Raw genomic sequence first — 27,809 nt, 5'->3', positions numbered from 1 at the left:
GTCATGTAGTCTGCAAAGTATTTACCTCCCATTCTCCAGAATGCCTGAAGAGGTTTTACCCTTCAGCCTGTACTTTTTTCTGTTCTATAGTTCTGTCTCTTAGAGTTATGTACATATTTGCCCATTCATATTACATCTCACAATATCCATACAAGGCCAACATTCAGTGTGACTAAAGCAAGTAGCGTGCTCCCTATGCTGAGTTTATGATTAGTTTCATCAGGGGACACTGCATAAGCTGCATGTTTGAATCCCGGCAGCTTCACTGCTCCCTCATCCTCTACACTGATTGCAGGTTAGTTAAATTTTGGCAGTGCTTAGTGACAACTGTACACAATAACTGTAGTTACACATAAAACAGAAGAAAACACACCTTTGATCTTTCCGAAGCTGAGACATAGCACAATTGCCAAAAAATTTTTTTTTTTTTTGATATTAAGATCAAGCATTAACTTCTCTTTTTCTGCCTTTGTCATAGCATCCAGGCTTAGCAACTAAAACATGATTTACGGCTTTATGATTATGTCAGGCAACTTATAGCACTTGGTTGAGGTTCTGGAAATACTGTGGTGGTGGCAAATACATCAATAGACTTTAGGCAACCAAAGTACTTGGTTAAACCTTGAGTAAAAGTGTGGTTTTGGTACAATATTAAAAAAGCTGACACTAATTTGAAGGGCTGATCATGATCTCATGAGTTTTGGAGCTTCCACCATCTGCTCCGCCTGGTCCCTACAAAGCAGAACCATCAGCAGCGAGCCTAAGGTACTGATTGTTTACCTTTAAAAAGTACCACAAAAAACTAGTTGTGCATTAGGATTATTAACAGTAGACAGGGCCATATTTATGACTGTTTACATGTGCTAGCATTCCCTTCAGCTCTGTCTTGTTTGATAATATGCATCTGTCGATTCAAGGTTATGTTAACTGCACTTACCACATGAGAAACGACTGTAGCTCTTTTGATCATTGTGAGGCTCTTTCAAACAGATATAAAGAAAGCTTGTAATTTCAAAAGCTGAAAACCATCATGCAGGAAAAAGTTAAATGTGGGATATGCTGAAACTATTTATCACACCCCTCGTTTCTCTCTCTTTGTATGCAGTTTAATACTACTACTAATAACCTGTATTTTCAAGGATATAATGATACCAGTATTAATATTAAAACACTCACAGATGCATGTACACACTTACATACATACAATATAATACAATATATAAATATTTCCTCTTTCCCCCTGTTGTCCTCCCTCCTTTATATGCTCACAATCGGATAAAAGTGAAGTTTTGATGTGATTAATTTGTTTATTAAGGCTGATTATAAAGATAACACATTACAACAGTGCAGTATGTTTCCATAGCTTTAAGTCATAAACTCATCTATAAACATTAAATGCATAAACAGAATCCATTGCAATTTAATGCAGCCATGTTTTTAGCCCCTAAAGTTGATCATGAGCACACCAGCTACCTAAAACAAGCACATCAATTCACCGCTATATGGTTTGTGTTATATTTAAGGTACAATTAAAACAATCAACTGTCATCCTTTTCAGTTCCTGCTTTTAACAATTAATTTTGACAATCTAAATACATCCTGAAATAGGAGCAAAAGTGTAGAATCTATAATTTCATGCAGTTTCTTTAAGTCATCTTTAAGACTTTTATGTTGGTGTGATAAGAGCTTTATAGCAAGTTTTGGGAAAGAGAAAGGTTTAGAATAATATCCAACTTTGTAAGTAGAAATAAAAACTTGTTTTCCATCAGAACTGCGGTACACACTCAATAAGCCTGCAAATAACCCTCTTATGGGTTTTATGATCAGGCTCAGTTTGTGTGGCTTTATGCGACTTGGCTGAATGTGGGAACAATTAATGCTTTTCTGGCAGGGGCTTCGTCTCAATTTGCCAAACAGGCTTATCAGCATACTGACTGTGGTAAAACAAATATTCTAAAAATCACAATGATAGCAAAACATATTAACTCTGCCTATAGACTGAAATAACAAACAATGGGAAGCACATTTACAGGCCCACGGTATTCCTACTTCACAGTGGTTTACCTTGTATCCTACAATGTGACCAAAACAAAACATAAAATAAAAGAAAGAAAGAAAGAAAAAAGGATGGATCACATTTTTCAAAGCTTTTCTTCAAAATTTGAGCAGGTTAACTGGTTCATTGTCAATCCAAAATATTCCTCTTTCTTCTCAAAGTAGTAGTTGAGTCGTGCCTTGGCATACCTGGGAGGAAAGCAGACGACCGAAAAGAAGTGATCAGGAAACAACAAAATCCAATTTATTTTTGAAATCTGGGTTAATACAACATGTTCAAAATCTTTGTTGTACATAGTCATCATCTTTCATGTCTAGACTCCGGTAGACACAGAAATCCTGCAACCTGTCCTGTGAATGTTTACTATGTATTGAAGTACACTGAGACATACACAGTGTATATTAAATAAAAAGTGTTTGTGTTGTGTTGTGCAAACTTGTCTGGTTGAATGTGCAAGTATGCACAACCAAGACTCTGTTGTCTTTTACAGCATTTTAATAAAAACTGGTCCCTGTACTATCTAGTCATAGTTTACCTTCAACGACATTCTACCAAATGTTTTTTTTTCAGGCTTTAGAAAGTTGTTTTTCAGGCTTTAGAAAGCTGATACAAGATCTTTTGGCTCAGGAGGTTTGAGTGGCTCTTCAACTAATCAGAAAGGTTGATTGTGTGAAAACAAATACCAGACTTGTTCAAAATTGCTTTGTTGTAACTCATTTCCTCCTTAGAGCAGCTGATGCAAACACTACATTCATTTTGCTGGAGGAAGACATGTTTTTCACCTTTTTCACTACTGTATCAAAGATGAACACTGCTGGTATTTCGTGTGTTCTCAGGTTGGTGTTTTACTGTCAGCTGGATGTATTAAATAGTCCGATTCAGACAGTAAAGAGTGATTTCTTCTTAGAGCTTTTATGTAAATTGACAAACAATGCTCTTGAATAAAATCACATTGATCAGAACACAAAACATGTCCAGCCTTGAAGCAGATGGGCTGCAGCAGCAGAAGACCACAATAGGAGTCACTCCTGTCAGCTAAGAACGGGAAACTGAGGCTACAATTCACACAGACACACCAAAACTGGACAATAGAAAAATCTGAAAAACATTGCCTGGTCTGATGAGTCTTAATTTCAGCTGCTACATTCAGATGGAGGGTCAGAATTAGTCATAAACATCATGAAAGCATTATTTATCCTGCCTTGTATGAACAATTCTAATGGCTACTTCCAATAGCATAATGCACCATGTCACAAAGCTTGAATCATCTCCAAGTGGTTATTTGAGCATGACAATGAGTTCACTGTACTTCAATGTCCTCCAAAGTCACCAGATCTCAATCCACTAGAGCACCTTTAGGATGTGGTGGAACAGGAGATTCTCATCATGGATGTTCAGCCCACAAACTTGCAGGCACTGTGTGATGCTGTCATGTCAATATGGAGCACAATCTCAGCTCAAAAAATTAGATAATAACAAATTGAAAGTAATAAAGTGGCCAGTGAGTGTAAAACAGGCTCAGACGTACTAACTTGTCTCTAGTTAAATTTAAAAAGATGCTGGATACAAAACTTCCAACATGGCAACTACATAGGCTTTTTTAAACAATATTTGCCTGGTAAGTAAAGAACTAGTTATATTAGTGTATAATACATGTTTTATGTCTAACAGTCTAAGATTGTTTTAGCCCAAATAACTTTGTAAACTTAGGTTGTACTGATTTGGGCATTAACACTGTAACATCGCCAGGCAATGCTTTACTGGAAAAGAGCAAAGAGAAATTGTTTGAGATAAATAAAAAATTGTAATACTGATCATTTTTATATCCAGTAATATTTAGTTTGTGTGAAAGGTTTGCTGCAGTACTATTTGAACTAGCAGCAGCTGGAGCAGCATTCAGACTATTCACATAACTGAGCCGTACTTATAATATTATTTATAAAAATCTGGTCCTATAAGGGTGACCCCGCATAATATAAAATACATAATGTAAAATATGAATTGAACAAAGTTGGTTGAAAGTTAATACATAATAATTCATTCTGTAAGTGTTTCACAACAGTTTACAATAAACATGCTGTTAATAGTTCAAGGTGGGGGACTGTGTTTCTGCTAAACTTGCATACCAATATGCATCCAGACCCTTTACAATGAAGAAATGAGTCTGAAAGCATAAGTGCATTTTAGAACTTAACTGCGAGAAAAGTGGTTTTGTTTTCGTTCAAAGCATATTATCCAACATCTCAATAAATCTGATGTCTGAGTATGCTGTTGCCCTTGGCCATTATACCATACTCTTTGGAATTTAGTGAAGTTGCAAAAGCAAAGCAAATGGAGTAACAGAGAGGAGTTTGTCCTTTAATTAGTGCTTTCACTGAACTCCTCTGTGCTGGATCAGTCTTCTCACTCTTGCTGCTCGGCGAGACAAAAAGATAATTTAGACAAATGCTTTTTAGTTCCTTGTATTTCATCAGTTTTTCCCCACGTACATCTCTGCTTAAAACAGCTCTAATTGTTGTCAGTCGGCCTCTTCTGATTGTTTTGTTCCTTCACTGAAAGGAGACGTTTAGATATAAAATACACACCTGCAGCTTGATAGAAAAACAGTAGGCGCTACGGTATAATCTTTGTCTAATCTTTGCCACTGGAAAAATATTTAGAGGAATAGAAATCTGTGGTGTTAGCCTGGCAAAAATCAGAAGACAATTTTCACTTCTCTCGTTGTGGTTTGGCAAAGCTTGACAGCGTTTTTTTCTCCGGACAGACTTAATGTGGGATAAGCTGTGTGATTCTGTGGATGAATGACAATTCTTTCATTCACTCAGACTACAGAGCAAAGCTTCCTTTAAGAAAAAAAACTGCTTGGACTGTTTTTTGAAGTTGACAATCCTCAAGAATTAGTTTGAAATGACTAGTACACAAAAGATGAACAAAACATTAACAAAATCTGTTGATGCAGTTAAGATATAGATTACAAGATTACTACTAGGAAATATTAAGTCTTTTTTTTTCATGAAAGAACCTGCATAAGCAAATAAATTATGCCAATCAATCCAATCATTCTCTATAATCTGCTATAGGCTATCATTAATTATATATTTCTATTATATTATAAATGAGCTGTTTTTTATTATGAATTGGCTTGAATTGATTTGTCTGTAAAGTGCCCTGAGATGACATTGTGAAGTGGTGCTATACAAATACAGCTGAACTGAATTGAATTGCTGTAAGAAACCTGCAAGAGATGCAGCCTGGCTCTCTTTTACAATCACTGACTCCACAGAATAATCAGTCACCACATAGGTGGGTAAGAATCTAAGTGTATGAATCTGAGAAGTCTTCAAAATTCAGATGAAAAGACTGCAAGACATTTATCATTATACCAGCAAAAAGGCTGCAGCTCTTTATCCACCCAGAGTCTCTCGTTCTTAATGACGGCCGTTCGCATGAACTGGGGTTAATTAATATTAATTCTGTGTGTAACTTGGCAGGCCAAAAGGAAACTTTGCTTTTACTTGTCAAATAATGAACTCTACTCTGTGACACCATTGTGAGCGCTGTAGTTCCAATACACCCAATACAGAGAGGCTTTTTCCCAACTGGATCACATATGGAGGCACGTTCTTTCAGATGAACCTTGTATAATATAAAATCAATAATCTAATTACATTTCCTTCCCTGTGAAAAGATTTTTCTCAATCATATGGCTACAGCTGTTATTTAAAGTTTAGTAAATCTCTATTTTAACTGAAATATTTAATATACCCTAATATAAATATTTGGTTTGTTCAAATAAAAAGCAAAAATAGAGCCGCGTTTAGCTTATGCAAGAAAAAAAAAGAGAAAAGCATTTTGTTCTGTTAATCTAATTATCCATCACACACACCCTTCATAAGTAAAACTATATTTGGGTATACCCATTAAGAAGAATAGCTAGCTTTACAGACGCACTATTCATCTCTATTTTTATTAAGGCCGACTCCTAAAACTAGCGTGCTTAAAGTTTATCATCGTCACAGATGAAACTGAGAGGTTTTTGTATTTAGCTGAAGTGGGGGGGAAAATGAACTCTCGCCAAAGCAGGTATTCCATTTCACAATGTGCTTTTGTGCACAATTCCTTCAATTTTGAAGTCAGGCTATTCCAAACAGTGGGCCTCCTCCTTGTTCATTTCCTCATAATAATGTCTTTGTCAAATAACAGCTGGCCCTTCCAGGATGTCCACAAATCTAAACCGCTGACTTGCAGACACTTTCAACACATGAATAAAATCATATAAGGAAAGTAAATATGGACGGTAGAAGGAGGGCGGGTTTGCATTCCCCTTGTGGCTCCCTATTGTCACATCTACATCTGGCCCTGGTTAAAGCACAAGGCCTGGCTGACGCCTGTCACTCGTTGGGAAGTCAGCAGAGATTTGGCTCTGGGGGATAAGAGTGGGAGGAAACTCTGTTTTACACGCATACATACACAGACACATACACATCTGGGGTTTAAGTCTGGTTTCTTATCATTTTCCACAAAAAACTTGTTTATTACAAGCTGTGCATTTTGTGTCTCTATTTCTTTTCTACAGGAAATTAAACAATTTGGTTTCTGAGGAAAGGTTCATGATAATGACAAGTAAATTAAAGTACCACTGCATTTATATTCAACGTACATTTCAATTTTATTTGATTGTGCCATTTAAACAAATGACAGATAACAGATGAAAGCAGGAGAAACTTGACCCTTTGCCATCCACGCTGTCTCTTTTTGTACTGCTGGGATAATGAAAGATTTTGAACACAGTGAATGCACATATGTGCATGTGTGTGTGTGCGAGTGAATGAGTGTGCACTGAGGGAGGGCAGAGGTTAAGAGAACAGCACTGCTTTCATAGATTAGACTTGGGTCTCCACAGTTACTGCTGCTCTCAGAGCTCCTTTCAGTTTAACCTTCCAGTTAAAGAAAGGTAACTCAACCCTCTCTGTGCACTTTAGGACAACCTCAGCCGGCGGCTTAAAGGAGCAGACGTCTACGCAAGGCGTACATGTAAGGCAGGGCCGACGGCAATGGAACAATAGTGCCTCTGTGCCTCGGCACCCCTCTGGATCACATTTCCTCCGAGGTCCAGATCGAAATGCGGTGGGGGCCCTGTTGCTGATCTAGCAAGCAGGCAGAGAAAGCCACACAGAGGGGAGGGTGCCGTATGTCAATAGTGATTAGGATCATGATCACAACTGTTGCTGGTGCAGGGTACAAAGAGAAGGGAGACATAAGAGGAAAAAGTGGGTGGGTGGAGGGAAACATTTTTCCCTCCTGTACTTGACTGTTTGGTTGTTGGTAGTGCGGAATGTCTGTTGGACTTGTTTAAGATAAACAGCCCTAATGTAGATTGTTATACATTCTAAAATAAACAAGATTCGTTTTCATATCCTTCCTAATGAAAGCTGCAGTTTTCATCTTATCATGATGTGTGGGTGTAACAGTGAGCCAAAGCAGACAATTCAACTAGTAAATATTTCGTCTCCATCGTGAGGTGACAAGAACAGTAGAAGTTGTTCTGCTAACAAAAGAAAGAAACAAACTCTCTGTGCAAAAGAAATAATTCAATGTTGCACATTAAAATCCTGTTTATCCACATATTTCACTACTTTGTGCATCAATTTATCATATTTTTTAACGAGTGAGTATTTAAGCAATACATGATCATGTTACTGTACAAGCTCTGATGTGTTTCATAAAATCTGAGCTGAAAATCATTAATCTTTTCATTTTTTAATATCAAACACTTGCTGAGCTTAATAGCTGCACATCATTTAAAATCTTTACAGATTTCTTGATAGATAAAAAAAAGCTAAAATTTTTTTTTATCTATTTTTGTATGCTGATAAACTTTTTTTAAAGCTTCAATAAAATGTACAAACCTTTGAAAGTCAAAATCAATAGAGGAGTAACGTGATTGCAGGATGGCCCAAAGACCCCAGAAGAAGTTGGATGCCTGGTGGAGGAGAAAAAAAAAAGTAACAGAGGTTGTGTTGATTAGTTTTGATTACACATTATGGTATTTTACCTTTTCTCAAGGCACCGATTACAAAGTAAGAAAAAAAACTGGAAACAAATGAATAAAAGAAGAGCAAATAAATAGTTTAATAATATGACTTTAATATAAAATGTGACAGAAATATTAACTAACACCATATAAGTTGTTAATAGATATTTTCATCTTTCTATAAAAGGTGTTCCACACTATTAACTGTGGGCTGCCACAGGCTGCAAGCATGGAAGAAAATGACCCAAAAGTAGCTATAAAAACATACATACACATATATTTCATTAATTGCCTTACATCCAGTTACATCCACTATTTAACTGTTCAATATGCTTAATAAGATGTGCTTGCATGGTCATATGTTTTTAAAGAAACGGCGCTATTTTCATCTAATTAGGTTGGACTTTCTTCCATAGGTCAGTGTCTTGCTCAAGAACACTTCAGCAGGACAAATGCATGCAGAGACTGTAAGACTGGAGCTATCTAATCGAATCAATAGGGTGTTAACGACACAATACCGTCAAGAAACTGGAAAATTTTACTGTATAAAATGTATATTATGCTTCTGGTGGATATTTCCATTGCAGAATCGAGGGCTGTATTTCCATGTTTGGTTACATTTATTCGTTCCACAGAGCAGAGCTGTAAAAACACACTTGTGTGACCTCTAGTTGTTGTGTTGTAACTGCTCCCAAAGCTGCTGCTGCATGCCAGTTGCACGCCGCTCAGTCAGAATGACAAACCTCTGTATTGAATGGTTCCCTCCTTAATGGCTTTGCTCACTTAGGCTTGTGGACTTCCATGCCTCCATAAATTTCTGTTGTTCTCCACCCTTATTGTAAATCTTCATGGTAAGGCCACTAATAGCGAGTCCTAATAAGATCCAGACAGGCCTCTGTTCTGCGGCCCAGTGATATAATCACATTTTTATTTGATAATCAAATAAAGGGTGGAATGAAATACTTGAAGAGCAATGTGCGGTTTTCCCTTGGCTTTTCTTCCACCCTCTCCCTGGCAGATTTTCATCTCTAATCTCTATCTTTAGTTGGGGAGGGGGAGATTGAGCGTGTTTCCATTATGATTAATAACTGTTCTCCATTAAGAGAGCATTAATCTAACGCGGAGCGAAGACTGTCGGTGACAAGGAGCTATTGAGAGAAAAGGGGGATGAGAGATGTGTGGGAAGTGTGACATCACAGAGCCACAGGACTTAGCATCGACATAGCGGGGGATCCCTGCGGAGGAGAAGACGAGTCAGTCGCAAAGACCCCACTGTGTCTTGGCATCGTTTGCCAAAGATTTAGACTGAAAGGAGGCAGCTTCACTCCGCAGAGCTTTGGCAACTGGCCACACTTTATTCAGGTCTAACAGTTTCCTATACTGCAGTTTTCTGTGTTTTTAACAACTAACACCAAACTAGCAAAAAATCAATGCAATTACAAGTGATGGCTAAAGCTCAATATATATACACACATATATATATATATATATATAGCTTTACTACTTGGAAAACAAAATGGCATGGAATTAATTAATTGTTGGAAATATTCCAAGGACTGTAGCATATAATCAGCTTTATCATATGGTTACACCAGATGTGATGTGAATCAAACATCAGTATTGTTCACTGTGTAACTTCTGATGGAAAAGAGGTTATGCCTGAAAAAATATTCTTCAATTTAACATTTGAGTTCTTAAATATCTATACAGAAAACTTGTTTCAAAAAGATGCTTATAACAGCTCCCCTTTGTCTTTAACCCATGTTTTTTTTCTGTATACCACAGTAAATAAAATCTTTTTTTTTTTTAAGTTAACCTTAACAAACAGTTTGTTATCAGAAGTAATGCCACAACACTGTAACTGCCAGCAAATACAATATATTAACTGAGCAAAATGAGGCCATTTGTTTTTCCATGCAGGCTCAGTATCCCTCATTTTGACAGACGGCTTGTCAAAATAAGTTGGGCTGGAAAACCTGGCCTCTTGTGTGTCAGTGAACAATGTTTCTCACATCCTTCCAGTTTAGAGTCATCCTCTTTTTGTCGCAGAAAATCTGAATTCAATCAATGTGATGTTATCACTCCTCCTACTCCTTTCAAGGTCATATTTCTCTCCCCTCCTCCTCCATCTAATTTCTCCCTCTATGTTTTTTGGGCCAAAGCACAAGTTATTTTAAAAAGTAATATGCTTCCTCATCACTTCTGGGCTATTTCAAGAGTCATTCACACCACCCCAAAATTGGCCGAACAATTCTGCATATTGTGTTGAGCTGTGAAAGCACTTTTAGACAGATAGACCAGCACCACTTGAGCCACCAAAGAATGAAAATTGTGGTCATAAGAAAAATAATTTTGGCTGCTGTCTTTCATTTTTCTCCCTGCGGTAGTTTCTAATCAACTCAGATGGAGTCCATCAAACTTTGAGCGGTGGTGGGTCAGCCACTGATGGTATGGTTTTCTTTGGGGGGAGGTGCTGGAAAAGTAAATTGTTAAAATGCAATGGTGAGGTGTTGCCATCCTGCCATTTCAGAGCTCTGCACCCATAAGAATGTTGTTGAAATGCACACACTAATCTCATAATACGGAGTCTGAGTCCTTCCAACAGAACTTAAAAATATAAATAAATAAAAAAGAAATAACTGTTGAGCGGTTTGTCGCTTTCCAAAGTCTCTGAAGATTTGAGCCACCACATAATGACATATTTCAACATTTCAACAGAGTTGGGGGGAGCAGACACTCACCAGTGAGAATTTGCAGACCTGAATGTGGAGCTGTGTAACTTCTGCCTCTGTGACTGTGACCTCACAACCCATGCAGTGCTTATAACTCTCCAGATAGGCCGTAAGCCAGTCCCTCTGCAGCTCCTGGCTTGGATAGAGGCTGTAGTCGACATCAGTCACACCTTCAACCCAACACATGTGCAAATGTTAGTGGTACTGCTGTCAGTGTTGGAATTCAACATAATGAGTGAAGAAACAGCTTGTAAATTCATTTTTAACAGTAGTGTTGATGCACAAATGACCAGAAAGAAACATAGACTGAAGATCTTTTAGGGAATTCTGATGTAATTGTTTTTTTCTTCTTCTTCTTCTTCATTTGGTTCTTTTACATATTTTTTCCCCTTTTTCTGCTACTTTTTAAATTATTTTTAACTTTTTTGTAATTTAGTACTTTTCCTTTTTTTATTTTAAATAAAATATGCATAAAATGATTGATTCACTACAGTTAAGAAGAAATTACACTTTTACTTTGTAACGTTTTATTTTGTCACATTTTCCTCTCACTCCAATCTAAAGGGGAAATAATCTGTTTTTTCCTCTCTAAATGCAGGATGTATTATTTAATATCCATACAAATCCAGTCAACTTAATATGCATTTGACTGCAGTGGCTAATTGCTGCATAATTATTAGACAAGCAAAGATAATCTGTTAATGTCATAATTTTCACATGAACTCGTTTCAACAAGAACCAAATACTACAGATAATATTTATATATTTTTTATTGCTTTTAAACAATTTTGCTAGATGTATCTCATTTTCAGATGTAGATCACATTGTAGTCATTCAGCAGCTCAGTGTCATCAGAAAACATGTAACAGAAGCAACTGTCCACATAAAGCATTGAAATTGAAAAGGGAAAAGTAGATGAGCAACTGTGGATTTGAACTTGGTTCTTTAGTGTCACAGAGTGTGAAATGCCACCATCTAAACCTAAAACGTCAACTGTGTTTTTAAATACGTCATAGTTGTCCAGAATCACATTTGTGACAGTTTCACCTTATAAAATGTGAGCTGGTTACGATTTGCACAGGAAAACATAGGCATGCAATGTTTTAGGAGCATATAATGTCCCAATTTGTGATCATGAGACCGTTTCATGTAATGAAAAATGTTAGCATGTTGAAAGTTGAAGGCATGTTATGATTTTGTGGCCCATAAAGAGTAGCAGTTTTACAAATTTTGAACCACCGTAGAGATTAAACATTTTGATGGGAGAGTTAGTTGAATTTTAACTGCATGAAATGTATTCTAAATAAAGATAATGAAAGTTTGATTGACTAACAGATAAACGACACAAATTATTTAATCTTCAGTTTCTTTGGATAAATAAAAATAGACAACTAATTTAATGATCCCAGTTAACAGTCAAGCTGTCCTTAATTTTGACATTGGACTAGAGGAAACTGATATGGACATTTATGAGAAATTGCATATTTTTATCTCCTTTCATTACTATTTTCACTCTATTAATATTAATATACTACAAAAAAAAAAAAAAAAAAAATCTTATTTTAAGTATAATAGCAAGCAGAATGGTGGTCTGGCTGTTGTGTTGTGCCAAACAGATTCCCTTTGCTAAGAGGAGCTTCATGGATATAATGCTCTTCTTAATACTTGAAGTATTATTCTTTATTTTTAAAGGTGCTTATTGCTGAATTTACAGATTAATGCTTGACCTGACAGGGGTGCAAAAGGAAGGAGAGATTGAACAGAAAAGGAAAGAAAAAGGAGAAAAAGATATAGCAGACAGAAAGCAGCCGCATCAGTTGTTGAAACAGAAAAACAGGCAACCAGCTGCTACACCTGGAAAGAAACAGAAAACGACCTACGGCCTCTGCAAGAAAACCAAGGCGATAATCATCAAGAGCACCCTTAAAAAGACAGACAAGTTGAATAAAACATTAAACATAAATCATAACAACAAATAACAACCAAAACACCAACACACACACACACACACACACACACACACACACACACACACACACACACACACACACACACACACAAAAACAAAGAAACAAAAACAAATAAACCATAACTTCCGCTTCTGGGGAATAAACAAAGTGACTGTATCAGCATGCCGGTTGGTAAAAGTGGGAGCAAAATATCAGGAATGACTCAACACATGAGCGTGATCAGAGGCCAACCAGTAGATGAACAGCCACCCCAGAGCATGAATCCCAGCCAGCCCATCACTTGGACGACCACGCATCCGTCCACACAGATGTGGGCAGAGGGCAGGGCCCCATGAGCCTAGACCAGGACCAGGCCCCCCGGGACGTCTACCCAACACAGGTCACCATGCCCCAGCCAAGTGCCCCGGGGACCATGGCAGTGACATATCATCTAATAAAAATGAACTTCATGACATTTTGCAAGTCACGACTTGAAAGTTAAGTAATCTCAAAGTGTAACATGGGACGACTGTTCCACAGATGTGTCACTAGCTGCGCTTCCATTACCCCTAGAATTGCATAAAACCTAAATTTTGCAATTAAAAAACTGGTAATGGAAACACCTACATTTAGAAAAAAAACTCTCAAATATTGCTTAAAAGGTTTTATGCTTTCATGAAGTGGTTTTTTTAGACGTGTCGATATTAGAATATTGCAAAAGTGTAATGGAAACACTTTTTTTGCATTTACACATCACCGGATGTGACGTAAGGGGTCATGTGACCAGTTGATTTCAAGTAAAGATGGCGCAGCATGTTTGGACGGAGGAGCAGATGGAAATCTTTTTACAAATAATTAAACAGAAAAATATAACCACTATCCTTGATAGCAAACAACAGTGAAATGCAGAGTTTTGAAAAGGAACTAGAAATCTCCTTCTTCCTCCTCAAAGTGGAGTCTCGCAGGACGAGATTTTATGAGAATTATGGCTTATGCATTAAACACCATTCAATGGAAACACCTGCAAAGATGTACTTTGTCAAATTTTAGAAATACCGCTTTTATTTGGCAAAAACTGTAATGGAAATGCAGCTTCTGTCAAGTTTTACTGTGACACAGCTGCTCCATGAAAGCCGCTTTAATCACTATGCAGAATACTCACTGTATGGAGCAATTACTTTTGGCCATTTTACAGGAAGGACAGTTTCATGGCAATTTATGGAAAGAAAGATAAAATGATTGGTGATCAGTCAAAACCCCAACCCAAAGAAAAAATTATTTAAAATGTACAGCAGTCAAAATTCCATCTCAGACAATCTTTTTTATTATTTTTTTTAAAAAGGAGGAAAATTGAAATTCAACGCAACACAGACTTACCAGCAAATTCATTGAAGTGATTGCCAATATCGAAAGCCTGGTAGTTGTAATCGGCATACTCGTAGTCAATGAATTTTACTGTTCCTGATGTAGGAGGAAAGAAGTAGTTACAGGACTAGGAGATGAACACAACTGACGTGTTTACATACACCTGGCAGCCCTCCCCTTTTCACTGAAATTACACAATCTTGTGAAGGTTAATGTAACAATGAGTTGTTTTAAAGCACAAAAGATTTTTTAATAATAAAAAAAATATATATAAAATTAGTTACGTGCTAGTAAATGAATATTCATTTTCAGCCATTTGAAGGTCTGCTTCTTTAAAGAAAAACAGAAAAAAAATATAAGAAGATTTTGTGTATTTAGAACCTCTTGGTAAATTGGCTTTCTGAACACATGATGAGTTTCCCCTTACTTTCGTCATGGTTGTAGATAATGTTTTTGGTAAGAAGATCATTGTGGCAGAGGACGGTCGGTGAGCCAGTTTGGGAGAGGTGTCTCTTCAGTGACTCCATTTCCACAGACAGAGTCTCAAAGCTGGGTGTCTCCTGTGGAGTCACAGTACTGCAAAGAGTAAGACCATAAAGATCACCTTTTGTATTATGGAGAGGCTCATTCCAGAATTTTAGGTATTGTAGCAAAGTTACACAAAGTGGCTGAAATGGAAACTGACATTTACCCATAAAGAATCCATATATATATATATATATATATATATGGATGTAATTGTAGATGGATATAAATGGCAGAAAATTAATATAAATTAATGAGCAAACTTAAGTGTAATTCCATTAAATAAAAAAATGTTGCATTTTCCAGACTAGAATAACTTCAGTTCAGTTTAAATAAATATTAAGGACAAAAAATGACAATGTAGTGCAAATTGTTCAAGTAATGTACTGTAGTATGAAAATGATAGTTCAAGACAGGTGAAGGTTTTCTTGTTTTGCAAGATCTTGACTGAAGGTCTTTGGTTCATTGAGTGTGTGTGAAGGGAGGGAGGGGAAAGGGGAGGGAAGTGATGGATATTTGGGTGTTTGGGAGGCTGAGTGGCCCTGGGGAAGAAACAGTTTTTAAGTCTGGAGGTGTGAGACCTGAGTGATCTGACACAGCCAGAGGGAAGCAGGTCAAACAGGTGGTTGGTGGGACATGAGGGGTCTCCTGTGTTGGCCTTGGGTTTTCTGAGGCAGAGGTCAGAGGGCAGTTGATGATTTTGGGGGCAGTGCCAATAACCCTCTGCACAGCCTTCCTGTTCTCAGAAGTGGAGCCAGTGTACCACACTCTCAGGCAGTATGTTAGCGTGCTCTCCACCGAGCAGCGGTAGAAAGCCAGCAGCAGCTTCTGGTCCAGGTTGTTCTTCTTGAGGACACAGAGGAAGCGCTGCTGCTGCTGGCCTTCTTCACCAGGGCCCTGATGTTGTCAGTCCAGGAGAGGACTGATAAACTTGATCACATTAATTTTGTCACAGAAGTACCCACACCCAGTGCCACTTTATCGACCACTCTGGCTGCACTGTCACCTGTCTTTAAAATCTGTGTATTCTCCTTTAAGAGCCTGCAGTGGTGCAGAATGACAGAAAGCTGTCAGGGGTGAGGGTGCATCTGTTCATGGGATGGATGACTGGTGAAGATACCGTTGATATTAGAAGTTTAGAGAGACATATACTACCATCAATACCCTTGAGTAAGTGGTTATTTCTGCAGAACAAAGTCAGACTTCATTCTGGATTATTGCAACAGTGTGGCTTCACAGATGCAGAATGAATGTGTGCTTGACTGACCCGCCTGCAAGTCCACATCTCCCTCCTATTGCATATGTATTAAGCTTCACGAAGGAGAGAATCAGACAGCACCAACAAAGCAAAGAAATCAAAATAAGTGTTTAACAATCGATATGAACATCATTTTATAAAGTGTAATTCTACATTCTTGTTTTGTTTTCATGCTCTGATAATTTGATGATGTATTTGTAACCTTTTGTTTCACTTTGCTTGTATCCCCCTGTTTCACCATTTATTATTTCCAACTTGCTTCTGTCATTTTCAGCTGTTTTTCTTGGTTTTAATCATGTCTTTTCATGTTTTTTTTTTTTTTGTAAAGCATTTTGAGATGTTCTTGTGTGTTTTTGATAACATGCCGTGTAAATAATGTTGAGTTGTTGTTTTGTTTTAAGGCTCAATCAAACCCAGATATTTCTCTTTACACCCGGTGACTCACCTGGCTTTAAAAACCACTCACCCTGAAAGAATTACATTTTTGTGGATTTCAGTAAATGTTAGTGTCTGAGCTGAAAATGCTTCAGAAGGTTGTTAAAACACTTTGTCTGGATTTGAGTTGAGCCTTTAAAGTTGTGCTTGGAAATCCCCATGGCTTTTTCTCTTTTCTTGTCCTTTTTTATGTTTGACAACAATAACTTGTCACACATGAGGGGCCTTTATAGGGCAGATGGAGTAAGAGAGGAGAAAATCAACTTTGTCATGAACTCTTCAGATTTTCTGGAACAACATGTTTGTAAACCAACTCAGCTCAGTTATATGTCTTGTTTTCACTCGGTTGATGACTCAATCTATCAAAGACAGAAGTAATGTCTTTGGACGTCAGTGCAAAACGCACCTGGAAGACAAATGCTGCACAAGTGCTCGTCTCCTAATTAATTTTTCATGTTTCCTTTTCCAGTCCCAACATCTGCCCTGACAAGAGGACACTTTAAACTGTGTAATTTAAACACTACCTATTTATTCAAAAGGGAACAAACAGATGCTCCGGTATTATACACACTTGGAGATGTAATTTAGTGAGGCCCGCGAGGAACGCACAATAAAAGCAAAAGGAGAGGAGGCTTGTTTATGGTCATGACACCGAGGTTGTGCTGCTTTATACAACTCCTCCTGCACATCCTCAACAACACAAGTCAGTTATTATCGTATTCGTGTGCATTCATTCAGTCAGAATCCCTCACCCTCCCCCAACTCCAAGATATACCAAGGACAGTTTGACTGCTTAACACCTTGAGATCTGAACTATAACTTATGTACCTGCAAGTACAGGAGATGTGAGCAGCTTTAACCTCTTTAACAAACTTTTATTCTAAACCAACATTGAAATGTGCCGCATTATATTTCCATACTACATTTCTATAAGCTCTAAGCTCAGAATAAAATGCTTGATCGCATTTATTTAGCTGTAAAATTGTTGTTATTGAAAGCCGACCCCACTCTGACACGCACAATTCATCCATATCCTCTCTAGTGTGAAGTGAAACATGCAGTTGAATGGTAATCACCCTGATTCCTTTGACCTAACAAACCGGCTTATCGTAAGAACCCACAAATAGCTAAACGAAACGCTTGCATTGACTTTAAATGGAAACCTGTCGTCTTGCCATCAGATCTTTTCCTCTCTTTTCTGTCCTTTTCATAAAAAGTGTGCGTCAAGTACGTTCGCCTCCTGCTCCCTATCAAGTCTCTGTAAGGTAATTAGTGGAATTTCCTCCTCTGGCGCTCCGTTACCAATGTGCCTTATTTACATATGATTTCAAACACCAGCAGAGCACTGCTGATCTTTTTTTTCTTTTCTTTTTTTTTTCTTCCTCAGTTTTATGTGATTTGTAGGAGCGCATACGGGAGACATAGCAGGGGGCCTTTGGGGAGAGAAAGAGGTTGCACTTATGCCTTCCATTGCTTTTTCTTTCTTTTCTCACCCCCATCTCTGACTTTGCTTTGCTGTCGCTCTCTGAACATCGCAGCTGCTACAGCCTCCTTCACTCTCCCGAACCAACTCCACCACCCTCCCCCCTTTCCATCACCCCTCCCCCCCCAACATCCCCTTCTCTCTACACAGCGGGTGGCTTGGGAGCAGAAGACCTCCTCTGCAGGTGCAGCCTCTTCCTGCTCTCTCTGCCTTTCTTTTTCCCATTTCCTCTGAAGATCACATTCACACATCAGCACTCAAATACAGTCTCGAGCATAAAATGTTTCTCTGATGCTTATTTAGGATCCTTTTGGTTTATTTAGTTGATTCTTGATCTTCTCTGTTGATGCCTTTGTGTGGTGTCATGCATGCAGTTGCACACTTAAGAAAGTAATAATTATGCATGCAGACGTAGACACTAAAACCCAAATTAATCCACAAATAAGGTTTCTTAAATTTCAACCTTAAATTTAGTTCTTATCATTAAATCCTAACTATTCATAATTTCCTAATAATTTTGAATGTCTTTCTGTGTTTATGTGAGTCACTCTGGACTGTGTGAAGTCACACAAATGACTCACAGCACAGCACCATCTATTGGGCCACTAAATGTGGTGCAGCATGCTTCTCTGGATGTGCTGGATATTTCAAATTTTATGCTCAAATTAAGTTTTTTAGTGCTTTTCTTTTGCAAAAATAAAGTTTTCTAATTTAATTGCTGCAGATAAAATGCACTAATTTCATATAACTCAATGCTATCTGTTAGATGTTCTTGCTTTCCATTTCCCTTTAGGTGTTGCCACGGTGAATCATCTAACCCTATCTTCTGCATCCTGTTTTACACCAAGTAACTTGATGTCCTTTTTCACTACAGGCACAAATCTCCTCTTTGTTATTGTGTCTAATTTTACCTCTGGATACTGGAAGATTCCCTCTTAAACTAAAGAAAAAAACATTAAAAACTTAGAGACCTTCCAGCTTCAGTTTTCATGGACTTCCGACCCCTTCGCTGCAAACACAAACAAGCTTGAACGTTTGACCGATAAGGGAGAGCTCTGCAGGAAGCTCATGGCCAAGCTGTCTGTTTCTTTGTAGTGTCTGGAGGGCCCCTCTCACCTCTCACCTTGTGACCCCCTGTCAGAGATAATGCAATGTCATTGCCACGAACGCCACTCCCCCACCTCGCCCCCTTGACCAGTGACAGCTCACATATGAAAATATAGCTGCTGAAGCGTTTTTTTTAAACAATAAGAAATGGGTGGATGGGAGAGCTGTCGGCAGGTTTGAAAAATGTGAGAAAATGAAGACATCAGTGGAAGAGCTGCTGCTTAAACAAAAAAAAAAAAAAAAAAAATGTAGCTGGTTTATGTCAAAGAGAAGGCAGCAGAAATCTACCACTGAGAAATCCCTTCCATCTTCACTCTGACAGGTATTTTTTAAAAATGTTTTCAGTACATAATAGACAGCCTTTAATTTTTATTTATTTATTTATTTGACTAACTCATGCATTCATTCAAACCCTTTTCCCACCTGACACGACAATTGTCTATTCACCAGCCCCTTCACCTCCTGAAGATACTGTTGCCACACCTGTCAAGCTCTCCATTCGTCTACTATCACATATCACTTTGTATTCGCAAATTTGCTCCTTTTAATTTGAAAAATCAAGCCTTAGACTCAATAATCATCTGCTCCACTAACTTCTGTCCTTGTGGATGTGTTATTTTCTCCTTGAGGATTATAACTGTATATTATGAAGCTAACTGTGAATGGTACCAATGTTTCCGAGTGATCCTGGTTATATTCCTGGCATTTACTCATTAATCATTAAAGAGGTTAATGAAAGTGAATGGAGGGCACAAGCCACAGCCCTAAAGAGTCAGGGGGGTTTTTTTGGTTTTATCCTTGAAATGGAATAAATTAATGGAAAAAAAAAAAACAAAAAACAAAACACCAAAATGTTGCTTCATTAGTTGTCCTTCTCCAAAATTCCCAAACTTTGTTTAGGTTTACAGGCTACAATTTACAGGCTACTAATTTTCAGGGTAAGTGTTCATTTAATAAGGAATTTAGTTGAATTTTTTTTATCTTTTGCCTCTTCTTCTTAAAACTGATTGTTACCTTTCAGACTGGCCTCATGACCCCTTTGCTTAATGAGCATACCTCACAACTGTTCAAGCATTTCTTAATAAGTTAACATCTATACATTTTATTAAGCCCTCATTTTATATGTTGCACTTTTGTCCAGTACAGTAGTTTTTGACTGAGTCTGGTCACTGCAGAATGACATCTCAGGTGCTTTTGAGAAACATATCTCCTCAGCCAACAACTGTAAGCTGTTTCATGAATGAGACTGATTTTATCATACCTTGTTGTGCAGCACTGCTCAGCTGCGTTGGTGTTGATGCTGCTCTGCACCAGTGTGAGAAAGTGGGACATTTTCGTCCAGAGCAGGGGTTCAACAGGCGAGCCACAGTTTGGCTGGATGGAGTGGATTCTCCCCAACTCGGCTGCGATCAATCTGCAGAGAAAAAACATTTTCTCAGATGAGTCTGGCCAACACTGTTATTGCACAAACAATCCCTATCAGAGCAGAAACACGACTCCCTTTCCATTTAGCGTTCTTATCTCACTCAGTTATTTAAAAAAAAAAATTGGCCTTGTTGCTTATGTGACCTTTTGACCACTTAAGTGTTCATTCTGGAGGTATGCTAGCAGTGACATAAGTTCTCTGGGTATTCCCCACTGAGGGCACCAGGCAGAGTGGGGTGATTGATGCCCATTGTGGCCCTGGCTGTTCAGCCTTGGCTTGCTGTGTTGGGTCCTACCGTCCTGCGATGTGAATGATGATGCTGGCCTGTTATCATGAGAATGACAAATGAAAATGGGGGTGTGAATAAACAACATTGCTCAGCATGAAAAGTGATTCAACTGAAATAATAAGAAAACACCTGCATCAGCACAAAAGAAATGTAATGCTCCAGTAACATATGTGCACATAACCTACAGTAATGATGACTCACTATTGATGTTTAAGGCTTCACATTGTCCTCAGTATGTTTAATCTTAGGTTTAAAAGATTTGTGAACCAGATCATCATCAGCATCATTTTGCTAATAATTATATTTTTATTATTATAGCATTAAGCAGCATAATAAGGTCAGAATTGTGGTTTAATTCTATGTAATTTTCAATTTAAAAATCAAATAGACAATTTCAAGAAAATTTGAGCTTTCTGTAATACAACAAAATTTAATTGATGATGCTAAATTTTTACATTTTTCATAGTAATCTGACTTTATTATTGCTGAATATAAAATGCACCAGTTCCACATATACCAGTCAATCAAGTTAAAGGCTTTGATACACCCTTATGTTATTCCAGGAGCAGATTTTAGCACCTTTTATTAAACCCAGGTGGTTACATGCGACACCACCTGAGTACTTTAAGTGGTTATAACTAGCCCTTAAGAAATGAGATTTCCAGAGACTCAATGAGTATGTTAACAATTTATGACTAGTAAATGTTGACTGACCAAAGTTTTAACAATATTGCATTTTTTCCTTTCTTTTGAACCCAAGATGATTCTCTGATTGAGGTTAGTATAAAGTGATGAGCTTGAAAAGACTAAGTTTTTGGTGGCTGCTCCTTTTACACCTAATCCTGGCACCCTCACCTTTAACCAATTAGTCTTACAGAACAGTGTTGCTTCTCTAGACTAAACTTTTTTAACCTCTTTTTCCTCATTTTGTGTGTCTTGCTTACATCAGACACCGGTTTTGTTTTAATATGATGAAAAATATAAATACAATGCACATGCAGATATAATTACAAAGTAGTAGGTTTGTGAAGATACTAAAAAGTAATTTCCATTGTACTCTGTCTCTTAAGTGAAATAACTGAACACATGTAGTTTTTTTTTTTTTTTTTTTCTTTTACATTTGATGAATGTAATTTTTTTCTGGAAATTGGGTTATATATAGCCTATTTATAATAAATGATTATAATTTCTTAGAATTAAAAGTTGATATTTTTTTGCTATTTTTGTTATTTCGTATTAATAAAAAAATATGTAAATGTATTTTTTGCATTAGAAAATATATAATTTAGACATTATAAAGTTTTCCTTCTACAACTCTTGTTCAGTGACAGCTAAATTCAACCCACAATGAATTCTGAAGACTTTTTAACTTTACAGTTGCTGTTTTTATATCCCAAGTCCTAATCAGAATAACAATGAAATCATCAGATTGCTGCATGACCGAGTCAGTTCTAAAGCCCTAAATGTAGGAACGTAACAAGAAAATGCACATGCACTCTCAGCACACGGTTTCTGTTTGAGTAAGTTTACAAAAGAGCAAAGTAGTTCTGGCAGAGACCTGTAGATGGAAGGTTGCCGTAGTAGCTCATCATCCAGCACTTTTCCTCTGACAAACTCATAGCAGATGCCATTCTGGAAGCTGCAGTATATCTCAGGACCACAGCCATGGGCGTGGAAAACCTGGAACATCGCCACCTCCCGGTCCCGATTCACATACAGTTCCGTCATTTTGCCGTAAAGCCGCACGAGAACACAACTGGGTTCCTGAAGAGAGCCCACGTAGCAGCCGATGAGCTGGTTTGTGATTCCCTCTGTAAATGTCTGAAATGAGAGAAAATACAAAAGGTACATGAATACATGCCAGTGCCTGCAAATTGGATTTTTCTACGCATCACAACACAAATGAGATATTCAGCTGCTATTGGTATATTTTAATATCTTATTGAGGGCATTTAGGAGACCACAGATAAAATTTCTGCACTTTCTGCACTATATACATGAGCTACTTCAGAATCCACTTTGCCAGATGAAGGTCCACCCCAGCCCTTTCCAGTTTGGCTTTCAGGTACACTGGCTGGATGGTGTTGAAAAGACTGGAGAAATAAAAAAATGTGATTCTCACAGTGCTACCGGGCTTCTCCTGGTGAGCCAAAGCAGGAAATAAATGTAGCAGGAAAATAACTGCATCTCCCATTCCGATGCCAGGCTGTGAACTGCAGTGGAGGCTCTCTCCTGTCTTCATCAGATGGGACATGAGAGCCACTGGCCTGTAGCTGCTGAGTTCTTCGGGGATATATGCATCAGCATATATATATATATATATATATATATATATATATATATAGTGTTTACTTGTGTAGTCTTTGACTAATATTTAAATTTGTTTGATGGTCTTCAACATTTAAGGGTAACAAACATGAAAAAAAGAAAAGAAATCAGGGAGGCGGCAAGCACTTTTTCACAACACTGTAATGGTGGCTAAGTATATTATAATATATATTATGATGTTATAATATATAATATATATTATAATTATATTATAATATCGAGCATATATAAGCATCTTGAGTTAAGGTTGTGGCCATGTCCAGCAGAAAGAAACTGTGTCAAAATCTGCTTTTAAGGTTTAAAAAAAAACATTCAGTGAAAATGGTTTTCTGGGTAAACAATAAACTGGCACGTCTGATGTACTTTGTAATTGTGTTTTGTTAATTTGTTTTTCATGATGTGAGCTGCCATCCTCATGGCTGGTTTTTCTAGTTCTCAGCTAAAAACATAGCAGTTTCAAGTTTAACACTTAAAAATGTTTCTCTGTCTTATTTCCTTTACTAAAAACACGTTTAAGTCTCGCTGCACTGTAACAACAATCAATATCTCACTATGATGTTCTATGTCTGTGTGATTTGCTTTCATCTAGATTCACAAGCAAAGAGCACATCTCAACAGTTTACTGGTTTGGATGAGGTTGTGGAGAGGTTTGAAAGGTCTCTGACTCATCTGTCTCTTGAGTGAAGACTGCGATAAAGTGACTCGATGTTCTGGTTTAGGACGTCAGTGGAGGGAAGATAGAAGAATCAACGAATGAGTGGAGTATGGATGGACGAGAGGGAAATGAGGGAGAAGGGAAATATTGACTAGTGGGGGAAAGGATGGAAAAAAAGGATGGACAAGCTGAAGGAAGGATGAATGGCTAAGGGGAGGATGAATAGGGATACGGAGGATGAGGTAGGAAGAACAAGATTGGTGAGTGAACCAATTATAAGAAAACTGGCGATTAGAGGAATGTTTGAGGCCAAAGTTTACAAGTTAGCTTTATTACGATGTCTTCTTTGACATGCTGACATGGCCTCAAACACTTAAAGTAAAGAAGGAGGAGTGTGCATCAGGTGGCACACCACAAAGCATGAGTTTAAAACCCATCCCATAAGCTCCAGTCCTTTCATAACTACTTGTTCTCACTCAGGCTTCTTCACTTTTACACCTCCCTTTCACCCGGTGAAAACAATTGTTTGGTGTGTGCATAAAAATCAGTCACAGTGATTTGAGTTTCCTATCACAAAAACATTTTCCTATCTCCTCACCAAAAACCTAATGACTGAAAATGAGACTAACATATAGCAGAACAGGCAAACATGTACAGGTGTACTCTGCACCAGTACACTTTCTGCTCTGTTTGTGTGCTCAGCATTATCACAGAGACCACTGTTTGCCTGCAAAGGCTCCCTGTGACACGTGGTGTCATTCTGTGGTTTTTCTTTTTTTCTGAGCCTCAGATGGAACCTGAACACAACACAGTTTTTCCATTGAAGTGGAGAGCGAACAAACATGCCCACCTTGACATCTGATCAACTATTTATGTTGGAGGACTGGTTTTGACATTGTTATTAAATTCCGTTCTTTTCAAAGACTTCTGTTTTCTTTTTACAATTTATGAATTGTTATTTGGAATTTTTTAATAAATCTTTATGAAGAACACTCCTAAAACATACACCTTAACAAAGAGAGTAGGAATTCAGATCACGGTATGTATGGGAGTGCTATGCATTGCCGTGAGCCACCAACCTGTCTTGCTTTTGTATTTCTCTACTTCAGGTATGCCTCTACATGTTTGCGTTCTCTTTATTTTCTATTTTTTGTAAGTTCTCTTAAAAGCCACAGTGAATCACTCAAATGAAATAGATGCTTAGCATTTTATTGATTTTTTTTTTCTTTTCATCTGAGATAACAAACAAGAATAAAAAAAAATAAATAGAAAATTATTTGAAAGAACAACTCACACACCATACAGGCCAAGATTAAAGCACAGGTGTAACAACAGGAACTGTCTGACCTTCCTCTGATGAACACAATACATCATTAAAATCACTTCTGGGAACGCAGAGCTGAAGGGAAACATCTACTTCTTTGTGTACATTACTGGACTGGGTGTAGATTGAGAGGTCATCCACCCAATGCACGGTCACCTAACAAATATAAACCCTATTTCTCTGGCAGATTGGACCTTGTGTTTGCACATGGGACCAGAAAGGGATTATGCTGTGTGTGTGTGTACATGATAGCGTTCAAATTTAGAAATGTCAAAATACTGTAAAAGAAAACTGTAAATCACAAGTTTAAACTTGATACAAAATATCTATTAGATGGATGACAACTCAGTGTTTACCAATATACCATAAAATATTAATTTATCTGTAAAGTTCTTTCAAAAATACAGCGAGGTAGACTAGGGTGATGCACAATGGAACCAAAGGAAAAAAAAGGCACAGCCAAGGGTAACAGATACAGAAATATACAGGAACTATATAAATAATAATTTAAAAGTTCATAAATGTCAGTGACACTGGCAGTAAAAGTGCGTCTTTACAGCCTGTTCAAAATGATTAAGTAAAGGAGCCTGTCTGACATGTGCTGGCCCACAATTTTGTAGCTGCTACTGCAAAGGTTCTGTCACCTCTGAATTTGCATCATTTTTTTGGAAAAGTTAAAGCCTTTGCTCTGCTGACCTGAGCAGAGTGTCTCTACTGAGACACATTTACATGGCTAGGTACAGCGGATCAGACAAAAAAAAAAAAAAAAAAAAAAAAAAACGTACAGAAGACCTAAAATAATTAAAATAATTTAAGTGAATTTGAAAGTAACCCAGAGGCTAGAGGAGGGAAGCTAAATTAGGATATTTTGCTTGTTTGCTTGCACCGGTTAAAAATCTGGATTTTTTTGTGAGCCATAGACAAGCAATGGAAGCCTGTCTAATTAAAATTAATTAAGTGGAATAATCAAGTGGAGCGATTATAAAGGTATGTATCACTGTTTTAAGATGAAATTTGGACAGAAAAGGCTTGATTTATGGGAACTGCCTCAAGTAGAACAAACAGAAAAGGCTCGATGAGACGCACAAATCACAAACTACCACAATATGATTTCCATTTGCTTTGAATCAGAAAATCAATATGAGATGACATCCCACAGTTTAACCTCCTTGGTTAAACTGAGTGTATAAGGAAAGGCTGTATTTGATATATTAGATCGATGTATTGTTACACTCCTGCTGTAAGAATAAAACAATGTTAAAATAGATCCAAAAACAGACACAAGAAAACTGATTATGTAAATGAAAAAGCTGGAGAGAAGAGAGAGAAGAGGGCTGAAAGTCCAAGCAGACTTTTAAATATTAATTCATCAACTTTTTTTTTTATGTATTCATTCATTCAATATTTATTAATTATATATGAATGTCCTCTCAGCTGTGGCTGCTTGTAAAATAGTGGGGCTACCACGGTCCGCAATCCTGTGTGGAGCTGCTATAGGTACACTTGAAGAATCTAAGCATGGATTAATATTTAAATGTGATCAGACTTACATTTCAAACCATCTCCAAATGTGTAAATAGCATTTCTGCTCACAATGTGGATATGCCAAATTAAAGAAAAAAAGAAAAAAAAAAGACATAAATAAATAAAACTGCTGATTTAGCTCTGATCTCTGAATCTGATGGTTCTGCTGATCCAACACAATCTAATAATTGACCACAAATGTCCATGTTAAGCTGGTTCATTTGAAAATGAACTTAAAGCAACAAATATGAAGCTGCATAAAATATCACATTTATCTAAACATATGTTAACACCTGCTTCACATTTCTATTTTTCAATAATCTTGCTTTCCTCTATTCTAACATCACAGCTTCACCCATCAGTTTCCAGCCACACTAAGTGCAACAGTTGCTGATGTCTGGGTGATAAAACTAGCTATATTATTCCCTTTCATGGAGCCAATTTGCCATAATGTAAAACCCAAACCTTGACTCAAACTTATATAAAATAAAGACATCTTAAATATAAAGCAGTCTTTATGCATTGTACAAATTGCTCTCATAATAAATGTTATAATGAAACCTTTGAACCACTGAAGATACAGATCCAAATATCTGAATTTAACATTCAGAATCAGTCCAGTACATCTGGAGACTTGCATGTTCACATACCTTCATCTGAATGTCCCGTGCCTTCCAGTGAGGACGGAGTCTGCTCAGAAGGTCCAGGATTCCCTTATGAGGTTCGTGCTCATCAATGAAGATGTCCACATGGAGAAGCTGATTCCCAGCACCAACAAATCGACTGTCCATTTTAAATTAAGAAAATTTTACAATAAATATTTTACTGTAAAATCTGTGTACAAATTTAACTCTTAGATTACCGTACTTAGTACCACAATGTCACCTAAATTAAAGTCAGCTGGATAATAAGTCTGAATACTCTGGCGCAGGTTAAAACATCACATGACATGACAAGTAAACTTGGATGCAAACAACCAAATGGTCCGAATGTGGGTAATCTGAGCTCCAATATCTACTTTGCAAAGACTCAAGAGCCATCAGTGGCATTTACACTAAAACTGTACATTTGTGTGTGTGGCTCAGCCCAGCTTGCTTATCAGGGGCCAATGTTCCAGTGGGCATCTTCGTCCCCTCTGCTGCAGTTTACACATTAACAACTGCTGGTTCAAACTTGGCAGCAGGCAAACTGGGAACTGGGATTACACAACTGAACTGGGATTACATAACAAGAGTCAAAGGAAGAAATTAACTCTATATGACTGCAAATCGAAACCTAAAACAAAACTTTATAGGGAAAACTTAAAGTGTGAAGTATAG

The 27,809-nt window shown here is 37.5% G+C and overlaps 1 protein-coding gene across 1 annotated transcript; it reads right to left on the bottom strand.

The window, feature by feature from the left end:
- Positions 1 to 1,872: 1,872 nt before the first annotated feature.
- On the bottom strand, positions 1,873 to 27,577 carry zgc:113516 (uncharacterized protein LOC541449 homolog). Its single transcript, XM_041996496.1, has 8 exons — positions 27,141 to 27,577; positions 22,218 to 22,480; positions 20,206 to 20,358; positions 14,564 to 14,712; positions 14,149 to 14,232; positions 10,832 to 10,992; positions 7,966 to 8,039; positions 1,873 to 2,244 (listed from the first exon to the last, which is right to left on the bottom strand). Exons 1-8 carry the CDS (start codon positions 27,279 to 27,281, stop codon positions 2,142 to 2,144), a joined length of 1,128 nt encoding a protein of 375 aa, XP_041852430.1. The 5' UTR covers positions 27,282 to 27,577; the 3' UTR covers positions 1,873 to 2,141.
- Between the last annotated feature and the right edge of the window lie 232 nt (positions 27,578 to 27,809).

The sequence above is a fragment of the Melanotaenia boesemani genome, chromosome 10, assembly GCF_017639745.1.
Source record: "Melanotaenia boesemani isolate fMelBoe1 chromosome 10, fMelBoe1.pri, whole genome shotgun sequence".
NCBI classification, from domain to species: domain Eukaryota; kingdom Metazoa; phylum Chordata; class Actinopteri; order Atheriniformes; family Melanotaeniidae; genus Melanotaenia; species Melanotaenia boesemani.
Note: the sequence above shows the minus strand (reverse complement) of the source record. Positions and strands in the feature narration are given on the sequence as shown.

Bases quoted from the DNA above. Each gene is read 5' to 3' on its own strand.
- zgc:113516 (XM_041996496.1), bottom strand. From the start codon at position 27,281: ATGGACAGTCGATTTGTTGGTGCTGGGAATCAGCTTCTCCATGTGGAC. The intron at 22,481-27,140 runs GTATGTGAACAT...CTCTCATTTCAG, and splicing joins CACGGGACATTCAGATGAAG to ACATTTACAGAGGGAATCAC. The intron at 2,245-7,965 runs GTTTGTACATTT...CTTTCCTCCCAG, and splicing joins ATTGATTTTGACTTTCAAAG to GTATGCCAAGGCACGACTCA.